The sequence below is a fragment of the Notolepis coatsorum genome, assembly GCF_963971535.1.
Source record: "Notolepis coatsorum genome assembly, chromosome: 5".
Lineage (NCBI taxonomy): Eukaryota > Metazoa > Chordata > Actinopteri > Aulopiformes > Paralepididae > Notolepis > Notolepis coatsorum.
This window is the reverse complement of record NC_140169.1, coordinates 159,775,124-159,788,491: the sequence shown is the minus strand read 5'-3', so window position 1 is coordinate 159,788,491 and position 13,368 is coordinate 159,775,124. Positions and strand designations below refer to the sequence as shown.

General features: G+C 54.2%; 1 protein-coding gene across 2 annotated transcripts in view; it reads left to right on the top strand.

The window, feature by feature from the left end:
• The window catches only part of dync1i2a (dynein, cytoplasmic 1, intermediate chain 2a), a 257,355-nt gene that overhangs the window by 187,163 nt on the left and 56,824 nt on the right, over positions 1-13,368 (top strand). For both annotated transcript variants that reach the window (XM_084315380.1, XM_084315381.1), the window contains exon 10: positions 4,396-4,542. In XM_084315380.1, the coding sequence (XP_084171506.1) occupies positions 4,396-4,542 (147 nt within the window). The remainder of the gene's footprint in view (positions 1-4,395; positions 4,543-13,368) is intronic.

The following is a 13,368-nucleotide window of genomic DNA, read 5'->3' as shown; positions in this document are numbered from 1 at the left end:
GAATCGCGGGGGGGGGGGGGGGGGGGGGGGGGGGGCGGCGTCAAGACGAATGAAGAGGACGAATGAGGGGGGGGGCGTCAAGACGAATGAAGAGGGGGGGCGTCAAGACTAATGAAGAGGGGGGGCGTCAAGACGAATGAAGAGGGGGGGGGCGTCAAGACTAATGAAGAGGGGGGGCGTCAAGACAAATGAAGAGGGGGGCGTCAAGACTAATGAAGAGGGGGGGGGGCGTCAAGACTAATGAAGAGGGGGGGGCGTCAAGACGAATGAAGAGGGGGGGGCGTCAAGACGAATGAAGAGGGGGGGGGGCGTCAAGACGAATGAAGAGGGGGGGGGCGTCAAGATGAATGAAGAGGGGGGGGGCGTCAAGACGAATGAAGAAGGGGGGGGCGTCAAGATGAATGAAGAGGGGGGGGGGCGTCAAGACTAATGAAGAGGGGGGGCGTCAAGACAAATGAAGAGGGGGGGGCGTCAAGACGAATGAAGAGGGGGGGGGGCGTCAAGACGAATGAGAGGGGGGGGGCGTCAAGACTAATGAAGAGGGGGGGGGGCGTCAAGATGAATGAAGAGGGGGGGGGGCGTCAAGACGAATGAAGAGGGGGGGGGCGTCAAGATGAATGAAGAGGGGGGGGGCGTCAAGACTAATGAAGAGGGGGGGGCGTCAAGACTAATGAAGAGGGGGGGGCGTCGAGATGAATGAAGAGGGGGGGGGGGGGCGTTAAGACGGATGAAGAGGGGGGGGGTGTCAAGACTGATGAAGAGGGGGGGGTGTCAAGACGAATGAAGAGGGGGGGGGCGTCAAGACGAATGAAGAGGGGGGGGAGCGTCAAGACGAATGAAGAGGGGGGGGCGTCAAGACGAATGAAGAGGGGGGGGGCGTCAAGACGAATGAGGGGGGGGGCGTCAAATGAGGGGGGGGGGGCGTCAAGACGAATGAAGAGGGGGGGAGCGTCAAGACGAATGAAGAGGGGGGCGTCAAGACGAATGAAGAGGGGGGGGGCGTCAAGATGAATGAAGAGGGGGGGGGCATCAAGACGAATGAAGAGGGGGGGGCGTCAAGACGAATGAAGAGGGGGTGGGCGTCGAGACTAATGAAGAGGGGGGGGGCGTCAAGACGAATGAAGAGGGGGGGGCGTCAAGACAAATGAAGAGGGGGGGGCGTCAAGACGAATGAAGAGGGGGGGGGGCGTCAAGACTGATGAAGAGGGGGGGGGGGCGTCAAGATGAATGAAGAGGGGGGGGCGTCAAGACGAATGAAGAGGGGGGGGCGTCAAGATGAATGAAGAGGGGGGGCGTCAAGACGAATGAATAGGGGGGGGCGTCAAGACTGATGAAGAGGGGGGGCGTCGAGACTAATGAAGAGGGGGGGGGCGTCAAGACGAATGAAGAGGGGGGGGGGCATCAAGACGAATGAAGAGGGGGGGGGGCGTCAAGACGAATGAAGAGGGGGGGGGCGTCAAGACTGATGAAGAGGGGGGGGGGCGTCGAGACTAATGAAGAGGGGGGGGGCGTCAAGACGAATGAAGAGGGGGGGGGGCATCAGACGAATGAAGAGGGGGGGGGGGCGTCAAGACGAATGAAGAGGGGGGGGGGCGTCAAGACGAATGAAGAGGGGGGGGGGGAATAGACTGAAGTGTGAATGCGTTTTTCCCTCCGCGTCTCCGAGTGGGCTTGAAATGGGACTGTTTCCTCCACCCCCTTCAAAGATGCTCAAAGATGGGGGGGGAGGAAGACTGTCTTTATATAGACAGACGTGAGCGTAATGTGGAGGGGGGGGAGGTAGGCATGACAGGCTCATGGGGGGGAGGTAGGCATGACAGGCTCATGGGGGGGGAGGTAGGCATGACAGGCTCATGGGGGGGGAGGTAGGCATGACAGGCTCATGGGGGGGGAGGTAGGCATGACAGGCTCATGGGGGGGGAGGTAGGCATGACAGGCTCATGGGGGGGGAGGTAGGCATGACAGGCTCATGGGGGGGGAGGTAGGCATGACAGGCTCATGGGGGGGAGGTAGGCATGACAGACTCATGGGGGGAGGTAGGCATGACAGGCTCATGGGGGGGAGGTAGGCATGACAGGCTCATGGGGGGGAGGTAGGCATGACAGGCTCATGGGGGGGAGGTAGGCATGACAGGCTCATGGGGGGGAGGTAGGCATGACAGGCTCATGGGGGGGAGGTAGGCATGACAGACTCATGGGGGGGAGGTAGGCATGACAGGCTCATGGGGGGGAGGTAGGCATGACAGACTCATGGGGGGAGGTAGGCATGACAGACTCATGGGGGGGAGGTAGGCATGACAGGCTCATGGGGGGGAGGTAGGCATGACAGGCTCATGGGGGGGAGGTAGGCATGACAGGTTCATGGGGGGGGGAGGTAGGCATGACAGGCTCATGGGGGGGGAGGTAGGCATGACAGACTCATGGGGGGGAGGCAGGCATGACAGGCTCATGGGGGGGGAGGTAGGCATGACAGGCTCATGGGGGGGAGGTAGGCATGACAGGCTCATGGGGGGGAGGTAGGCATGACAGGCTCATGGGGGGGAGGTAGGCATGACAGGCTCATGGGGGGGGGGGGTAGGCATGACAGGCTCATGGGGGGAGGTAGGCATGACAGGCTCATGGGGGGGAGGTAGGCATGACAGGCTCATGGGGGGGGGGGGTAGGCATGACAGGCTCATGGGGGGGAGGTAGGCATGACAGGCTCATGGGGGGAGGTAGGCATGACAGACTCATGGGGGGAGGTAGGCATGACAGGCTCATGGGGGGGAGGTAGGCATGACAGGCTCATGGGGGGGAGGTAGGCATGACAGACTCATGGGGGGGAGGTAGGCATGACAGGCTCATGGGGGGGAGGTAGGCATGACAGGCTCATGGGGGGAGGTAGGCATGACAGGCTCATGGGGGGGAGGTAGGCATGACAGACTCATGGGGGGGAGGTAGGCATGACAGGCTCATGGGGGGGAGGTAGGCATGACAGGCTCATGGGGGGGAGGTAGGCATGACAGGCTCATGGGGGGGAGGTAGGCATGACAGACTCATGGGGGGGGAGGTAGGCATGACAGACTCATGGGGGGGAGGTAGGCATGACAGGCTCATGGGGGGGGGGGGTAGGCATGACGGGCTCATGGGGGGGAGGTAGGCATGACAGGCTCATGGGGGGGAGGTAGGCATGACAGACTCATGGGGGGGAGGTAGGCATGACAGGCTCATGGGGGGGGAGGTAGGCATGACAGGCTCATGGGGGGGAGGTAGGCATGACAGGCTCATGGGGGGGGGGAGGTAGGCATGACAGACTCATGGGGGAGGTAGGCATGACAGGCTCATGGGGGAGGTAGGCATGACAGGCTCATGGGGGGGGGAGGTAGGCATGACAGACTCATGGGGGAGGTAGCCATGACAGGCTCATGGGGGGGAGGTAGGCATGACAGGCTCATGGGGGGGAGGTAGGCATGACAGGCTCATGGGGGAGGTAGGCATGACAGGCTCATGGGGGGGAGGTAGGCATGACAGGCTCACAGATGGGGGGGGGGGCACACAGAGGCACCGTGGGCCCTGAAGTCATAATAATAAACCCCTGGTGAGTATAATGTCAGCATAATCCATACGTGATATATCCTGTCGAGTCGCCTGCTCTCCGCCGTCGGCGCCACGAGGTGAGTCATGGAAAACTCAGGACTTGTTAAAAAAAAAGAGAAGTCCTCAGAAGAAGAAAAACAAGCAGTGTGCTCTCTGCCCGCTCTGCCCGTTCCCTCGCCTGCCCCGGCAGCTTGGCACGGCACGGCTCTGCCCTGTCCTGAATGGCCAGGTCTGTTGCCGGGGCTATTTCTAGGAAGACTCCCGACCGGAGGCTTCGCTCTCTTTTGATTGGTTGCGACACGGCGGTGACTTTAGTGAGAGACCTGTCGCCCGGCTGGCTGTCTCCTTCATCATCACGGCAGAGGTTCAGACCCGTCTGGTTTATCCCACCATCTCCATCTCTCTCTGTCTCTGTCTCTCTCTCTCCATCTCTCTCTCTCACTCTCTCCCTCTCTCTCTCTCACTCTCTCCCCTCTCTCCCCCTCCATCTCTCTCTGTCTCTCTCCCCTCTCTCTCTCCCATCTCTCTCTGTCTCTCTCTCCCCCTCTTCTCTCTCTGTCTCTCTCTCCCTCTCCTCTCTCTCTATCTCTCTGTCTCTCTCTCCCCCTCCTCTCTCTCTGTCTCTCCCTCTCCTCTCTCTCTGTCCCTCTCTCTCTCTCTCTCTCTCTCTCTCTCTCTCGCTCTCGTAAGTCGCTTTGGATAAAAGCGTCAGCTAAATGACTAAATGTAAATGTCTCTCTCTCTCTCCTGTCTCCCTCTCTGTCCTCCTGTCTCTCCCTCTCTATTTCCCTCTCTCTCTCCCCCCCCCCCCCCCCCCTAGTCGGCTGTCATGTCGGCCGCCTTCGCCAAATTCCACCCTAACCTGGTGGTCGGGGGAACGTACTCGGGACAGATAGTTCTGTGGGACAACAGGAGCAACCGGAGGACCCCGGTGCAGAGGACCCCCCTGTCGGCCTCCGCCCACACGGTACATAACCATAACCTGGTTACCATACACCTAGTTTATGATATGGTACAAGAGAGACCTGGTTATAATACACCTAGTTTATGATATGGTACTAGAGACCTGGTTATAATACACCTAGTTTATGATACGGTACAAGAGAGACCTGGTTATAATACACCTAGTTTATGATATGGTACAAGAGAGACCTGGTTATAATACACCTAGTTTATGGTACGGTACAAGAGAGACCTGGTTATAATACACCTAGTTTATGATATGGTACCAGAAAGACCTGGTTATAATACACCTAGTTTATGATATGGTACAAGAGAGACCTAGTTATTATACACCTAGTTTATGATATGGTACAAGAGAGACCTGGTTATAATACACCTAGTTTATGATATGGTACAAGAGAGACCTGGTTATAATACACCTAGTTTATGATATGGTACAAGAGAGACCTGGTTATAATACACCTAGTTTATGATATGGTACAAGAGACCTGGTTATAATACACCTAGTTTATGATATGGTACAAGAGAGACCTGGTTATAATACACCTAGTTTATGGTACGGTACAAGAGAGACCTGGTTATAATACACCTAGTTTATGATATGGTACCAGAGAGACCTGGTTATAATACACCTAGTTTATGATATGGTACAAGAGAGACCTGGTTATAATACACCTAGTTTATGATATGGTACAAGAGAGACCTGGTTATAATACACCTAGTTTATGATATGGTACAAGATACCTAGTTATTATACACCTAGTTTATGATATGGTACAAGAGACCTGGTTATAATACACCTAGTTTATGATATGGTACAAGATACCTAGTTATTATACACCTAGTTTATGATATGGTACAAGAGACCTGGTTATAATACACCTAGTTTATGATATCGTACAGGAGACCTGGTTATAATACACCTAGTTTATGATATCGTACAAGATACCTAGTTATTATACACCTAGTTTATGATATGTGTTACAAAGGGTCAGATTAAACCGAATATATGTATTTATTGATTGATATATATTGCATAATATTTGTATATCGTTTGATATCCCTTGTATATTCTTTGTACATATACACTGAATATCCCTTTAGTCTACTACAGCCCATAATAGTTCATTCTCTCATTGGACAAGAACCTGGCGCCAGCAGACAGGCCCCTTGAGTCAAGTTCAATAGTGCCGACGAACATGTCCCAACTAGCCCCGGTTCCGCGTAGGAATACGGCTACCGAAATACGAATGGTACTATTTGTTCACCGTGCATATAAATAGGGCGCAAGAAATGTAGAATTCCTCTTAGTCCCTTTTGTCCCGTTCAGTCTCGTTCAGTTCCAGTTATCCAAGTGACGTCTCTCCCCACTACGCAACGTGGGCAGAGTAGGGCTCGTATTGCCCCAAGATAGAGTCTCGTGTTATCCTAATACGTTTGTTTAACGTATCGTTCGCTCCCTACTAGTAAAAGCCTTCATTACGAGTCAAAGACCACGTGAAGTGGGTAATTGTGTGTCTACATAGAGCACTTATTGCCGCGTGCTAATAAGGATAGTAACGTCAAGTTCAACCGTGGACCACCGCGCACCACGGAGGATACCTACACAGGTGATTGCAGAGCCATTTTCCGGCAGGATTATTCTTCATTGCTTTGGCTGTGGCTGCTGGAGCAGAGAACCGTCTACACCCACTGCTGTGGGATCTACACATTCCCGTGAGGACATCACTCGAGCCCGTCTCTGTTGGAGCAGAGACTCCACGGCTTCATCTGCGGCGCGCACCCTAGGATTACAGCTGCTGCTTTCCCCGCTGACACAGGGGTGATATCGCCTCCGTGGACCCTTGACTTTGTATAGAGCATTGCCTCCCCCTGCTGGCTTACAACCGGTAGTAATCCCCCTGACAATATCCCTAGATCTAATTCTTAATATTCAGTATTGATTTGCCTATGCACATTCGATTTGCCTTATAAGCGCATTCAAGTAATGTAATATCCCACCTTTGATGTAATAAATATTCTAAACAAGTATTTGTGTGGAAACCGTATTATTGTGGAGAAGTTCTCATCATATACCTGTGTACGGTATTGGCCAGTAATGTACATAAGACGGTAGTAGTTTAATGATACTAATACTTGATTAATACAGTCAGGGAATTGTACCCCTCAGTTACAATTGGTCCTTCGAGCCCCGGATAATAATTAGCGTAATATTAATATAATATTAATATTGACATGGCCGATGACGAACACTCCACAAACGGTTCTCCTAAGCTAGATCGCCCGCAGCGCAGACGGCAGCCACCTCCCTATCTAGAGGCATACGCTGTCAGTCCAATACCTAGCTTTAAAGGGAAATTAGATACGGATAAAATAACTAAAGCGGATAGTAAAATTATGTCCGACCCTACCAACCAGGCTACCCCGCCAACAGAGGCCCTAGTGGGTTCTAATGTAACTGACAAGCTCACGGTGGGGACCAGGAGGGAACTGACACGACTTTATCCCCCGACAACGTTGACAAGGTAGTCCCCGGAGAGCTCCAGGATAAAGAAAGCCCTCCCGGGATGGAACCCGACCCACCACAAGAAGAGACGCGCACCCAGGAGATGGATCTCCTCGGTACGCAACAGGAGAACGGGTCTCCAACAAGTACTGCCGGGAGCCGATCGCCCCGAACGGCGTCTTCCCCCAGCGCGGTGGACAAGATGCTGGCGCAAGCACTCATCGCCACCCTAGCAGCCTCCACCGAACGCGATCGACTTCAAGCGCAACAGACGCGCGAGCGCGAACAGTTTGCAGGCGAGCGAGAGCGCTTCCAGGCGCAACAAAGGAGTGAAGACGACCGCATAAGACTGGAGACCAGACGCCTCCAGACAGAAGAGAACATTGAGAGAAGCCGCGCCGATGCACAGCACGCCGCCGCCAATGCACAGCGCGACGTCGCAAATGCACAGCTCCACGCCGCCCATGCCAGCGCCAATGCCCAGCGCGACGCCGCCAACGCACAGCGCGACGCCGCCCAGGCCAGCGCCAATGCGCAGCGCGACGCCGCCAATGCCCAGCACGAAGCAGCGCGCGACGCAGCCCATGCCCAGCGCGAGGCAGAGCGCGACCGGCTGCAGGCGGAGCTGATGGACAAACTGGTTGCCATGGCGACACCCCCTCACTCCGCACGGAGCTCTCAGAGATCGTCAAGACATGGGTCTAGGACACATTCCCCTACCCGACGAAGCGACCCGGGACTCCGCCAACAGGAGGATCCTGTCCACGTCTCCGAACCCCCTTCCCGGCCGGTCCATACGAGACCCAGCAACCGGGAAGAATCGGACCACGCCGAGAGACTGAACAGAAGACTCCAGGTCCTAGCAGAGGGAGAGGAGGAGGAAGAGGAGGAATGTCAAGCCGACCAGCAGCAACGTACTCTGGCCCAGGAGGCCCAGTACAGCCCCGACCAGCAGCAACGTACTCTGGACCAGGAGGTCCAGTACAGCCCAGAAGTCAGCCCCGAGGCCCTGCGCTACAAACCCCCGACTCAACTCACGGGTGAGTTTGACGCACCGCCAGCCCCGAGGGACAGCACCTGGGTACCCGACCTTCGGTACCCACCAAGTACCAGCCCAAGACGACACGCACGGGGAGACTCGCCTAGGAGGCCTCTTCCCCAACGCTCACCGATGTGCCAGTCATCCATGACATCGTACCTTGGCGCACCGACGTTTCCAGACTTCACCCATGAGAACCGAGCACAGTACACGGAGCTACGGATGTGCTTAGAGACAATGATGGTTGATGTAGCTGATGAACGCCACAAGTATGCTACCCTATTGAAGCACCTCAAGGTGCCCCGAGCGCACAATATAGCGCTGGCCTATGCCAACTCTACTACCCCATACACAGCGGCTCTAGCAGCACTCGACCAACGTTATGGACGCGTATGGGACTATGTGATACAGGAGATAAGAGACATTGACCGTCTCCCCCCAGCCAGAGACAACAGAGCGCTAGATGACCTGTCTATCAAGGTACAGTCCCTGGTAGGGATGCTGGGGTCCCAAAAGGAAAAGGGTATCTACGAACTGTACGCTAACTCTAACGTAGAGAGGATATTAGAGAAGCTCCCTCCCGCCCGACAAGAGCGCTTCAGGCGGCAGAGAGACTACCGCGACCCCAACGGTCCAGAGGCATCCCTCCTAGACCTATCTGAGTTCCTCGCCAGGGAGGTCAGTAGCCTACGACTCGACACGTTCGTATGGAGTGGACCAAGCCCAAGACTCGGACCTCGGGGACAAACGGATAACCGCCGGTTGGTGACCGTTATGCACCAAGCCGAATCAGTACCACACAAGAACCACAACACCCCCTCGACGAAAGAGGACCAGTGGAAGATTGAGTGCCAGTACTGTGAGGGAGAACATCGGCTGTATCAGTGCGAAGATTTCAAGAAGCTGACCACGGACGATGTGAGTCAGTGGGTCAAGGACCACCGCCGCTGCTTCCGCTGCGTGCGCAGCCACCTAGCAGCTGAGTGCCGCTTGAAGAAGAAGTGCAGCAGGTGCGGTGGCACCCACTTGGAGGTCCTGCATGACATCAACAGGCGTCAGCCAGGACAACAGAGTGGGCCCGTCGCGGTGATGTACCATGCCGAGGCGGTGGCACCAGTACCGAAGAGCCACCAGACCGCTCCCTACTGTACCTACTGCGACGGCGGACACTGGCTGGCACAGTGCGCCGAATATAAGACACTGAACCCCGTCCAAGTGGACCAGTGGCGTGAGGCGGCCCAGGCGGGCGCCGCTTACCACGCAGGGGCGGCCCAGGCGGGCGCCGCTTACCGCGCAGCACTGTGCGGAGCCCACCAGAAGGTCCAAGGCAACCAACCAACAGGAGTGCTCCACATTGACCAGCATAGCGGGACCCCCCGTGTGCTCCTCAAAGTGGTCAGAGTGCTCCTGAGCTACGAGGACAAGGTCCTGGACACTTACGCCGTCCTGGACGATGGGTCTGAAAAGACTCTCCTCCTCGCTTCCGCAGCAGCCCAGTTGGGCCTGCGGGGTGTCAAAGATACAATGACCATACGCACCATCAGAAGGGACCAGAATTCCATAACGGGTGAAAGGGTCTCCTTCAAGATAGCAGCGGTGGACCAGCCCGAGAAGCAGTATAGTATAACTAACGTCTTCACTAGCCACGACATAGGCCTGTCTCAGTACACCTACCCCATCCCACAGCTGATGGCTAAGTATGTGCACCTACGTCAACTACCTATACCGCTCATCGACGGCGCCACACCGACCCTGCTCATCGGCTCCGACCACGCGGACCTCATTCTCCCAATTGAGGCGGCCCACGTCGGACCCAAAGGATGCCCAGTCGCGGTTCAGACCCGACTGGGATGGACGCTCCAGGGCCCCCTCTACGGACTTGACAGTCAACCCACGTCTACACGCTGCCTACACACAGAGGCGAGCGACACCGGCCTCTCCCCCGTACAGCAGAGGCTATTGACATTAAGCGAGAGGCCCGTGAGAGAACCGTGGGTACCAGAGGGAGTTCGGAACCCCACCCCCCTCAGCTGCGCTCCAGACGTAGCTGACCTCGAACCCAGCACCCCAAGCGACTCCTTGACGGGGCGGCCGGGACCGGCCCCTCCTCAGATGGGGTACAGAGCAAACAAGAGAAACAGACGGAGGAGGAGAAAGCACAGCCAAGCACAGATCAAAGCAGTCTCAGGCCCGCTCCCTCCTAAGCCCCCCTTCATCCCGTCCAGTCGTCATGACCATAGCCCAGTCACTACCCCGAGCTGCGTGGCCGGCCGGCCGCGTAAGCAAAGTGACCACTGGTGCCGACGGAAAGGTCAGAGTGGCAGAAGTGCTCGGCCAAGGGCGGACCTACAACCGACCCGTGGCGAGGCTGATAGAGTCGCCAAGGCTCCCCGACTCGCTTAATGACGACCATGACCCCTGACGTTGTGAACTGACCGACCCCTCACAACGGACATTGAGTAGTGGACAGTGCGGTTAATCTGTCTCTGCTTAGCTAATTAGGTGGGACTAATTAGGGGGCGGCTGTTACAAAGGGTCAGATTAAACCGAATATATGTATTTATTGATTGATATATATTGCATAATATTTGTATATCGTTTGATATCCCTTGTATATTCTTTGTACATATACACTGAATATCCCTTTAGTCTACTACAGCCCATAATAGTTCATTCTCTCATTGGACAAGAACCTGGCGCCAGCAGACAGGCCCCTTGAGTCAAGTTCAATAGTGCCGACGAACATGTCCCAACTAGCCCCGGTTCCGCGTAGGAATACGGCTACCGAAATACGAATGGTACTATTTGTTCACGTGCATATAAATAGGGCGCAAGAAATGTAGAATTCCTCTTAGTCCCTTTTGTCCCGTTCAGTCTCGTTCAGTTCCAGTTATCCAAGTGACGTCTCTCCCCACTACGCAACGTGGGCAGAGTAGGGCTCGTATTGCCCCAAGATAGAGTCTCGTGTTATCCTAATACGTTTGTTTAACGTATCGTTCGCTCCCTACTAGTAAAAGCCTTCATTACGAGTCAAAGACCACGTGAAGTGGGTAATTGTGTGTCTACATAGAGCACTTATTGCCGCGTGCTAATAAGGATAGTAACGTCAAGTTCAACCGTGGACCACCGCGCACCACGGAGGATACCTACACCGGTGATTGCAGAGCCATTTTCCGGCAGGATTATTCTTCATTGCTTTGGCTGTGGCTGCTGGAGCAGAGAACCGTCTACACCCACTGCTGTGGGATCTACACATTCCCGTGAGGACATCACTCGAGCCCGTCTCTGTTGGAGCAGAGACTCCACGGCTTCATCTGCGGCGCGCACCCTAGGATTACAGCTGCTGCTTTCCCCGCTGACACACGGGTGATATCGCCTCCGTGGACCCTTGACTTTGTATAGAGCATTGCCTCCCCCTGCTGGCTTACAACCGGTAGTAATCCGGCTGACATCATACCTCAATGACCGCTCCTACCAAGTGTCATGGAGAGGGACTCTGTCGGCCATCCGCCCCCTCCGGACGGGTGTCCCCCAGGGCTCGGTCCTAGGACCCCTTCTCTTCTCCCTCTACACTAAATCACTGGGTAACATTATCACATCTCATGGCTTCTCATATCATTGTTATGCCGATGATACTCAACTCTTCCTCTCCTTCCCTCCCTCAGATATCCACGTCTCTGAGCGGATCTCGGCCTGTCTGTCCGACATCTCCGCCTGGATGACGACCAACCACCTCAAACTGAACCTAAGCAAAACAGAATTGCTCCACCTGCCGGCCAAATCCTCCCCCCTGACCGACCTCTCCATCACAGTCGAGAATGCAGCTGTGACCGCGTCGCCGACCGCCAAGAACCTTGGTGTTGTCCTCGACGACCAGTTGAACTTCTCTGCTCACATCGCAGCGACAACCAGAACCTGCAGATTCCTCCTGAGCAACGTCAGAAGGATACGCCCCTTCCTGACAAAAGAAGCCACCCAACTCCTCGTCCAATCAACAGTCATCTCCCGCCTCGACTACTGCAACGCACTGCTAGCTGGCCTCCCGGCCACTGCCACCAAGCCTCTTCAACTCATTCAAAATGCAGCGGCCCGCCTGATCTCAAACCTACCGAAGTCAGCCCATGTCACCCCACTTCTTAGGGACCTGCACTGGCTCCCCATTGCTGCACGTATCCGCTTCAAGGCCCTCGACCTAGCATACCGTGCGGCAAAGGGAACCGCTCCCGCCTACCTCCGGTCAATGGTCTCTAACTACACACCCTCAAGACCCCTACGCTCTGCGTCTTCTGGCCGCCTCAGATCTACTCCTATCCAAGCTCCCGGAGGGTCATCAAAGAGAAGCCGCCTATTCTCAGTCCTTGCCCCACAATGGTGGAATGAACTACCCATCCCAGTTAGGACAGCCGAATCCCGTCCAATCTTTCGCCGTCGACTAAAGACTCACTTCTTCAACCATTATCTGAAATGATAAAAAAAAAAAAAAAAAGAAAAAAATCTAACCCCGACTAACCTTAATGTCATGCACTTGTCCTAATAAACTAACCTACACTGTAACACGCAACACTTTGATGAACATTGTTACTCAGCTGATAGAGTTATACCCTTCTTGCTGTCTTGTCGCACAGAACTTGTAAGTCGCTTTAGATAAAAGCGTCAGCTAAATGACTAAATGTAAATGTAATCCCCCTGACAATATCCCTAGATCTAATTCTTAATATTCAGTATTGATTTGCCTATGCACATTCGATTTGCCTTATAAGCGCATTCAAGTAATGTAATATCCCACCTTTGATGTAATAAATATTCTAAACAAGTATTTGTGTGGAAACCGTGTTATTGTGGAGAAGTTCTCATCATATACCTGTGTACGGTATTGGCCAGTAATGTACATAAGACGGTAGTAGTTTAATGATACTAATACTAGATTAATACAGTCAGGGAATTGTACCCCTCAGTTACAATATGGTACAAGAGAGACCTGGTTATAATACACCTAGTTTATGATATGGTACAAGAGAGACCTGGTTATAATACACCTAGTTTATGATATGGTACAAGAGAGACCTGGTTATAATACACCTAGTTTATGATATGGTACAAGATATCTGGTTATAATACACCTAGTTTATGATATGGTACAGGAGAGACCTGGTTATAATACACCTAGTTTATGATATGGTACAAGAGACCTGGTTATAATACACCTAGTTTATGATATGGTACAAGAGAGACCTGGTTATAATACACCTAGTTTATGATATGGTACAAGAGAGACCTGGTTATAA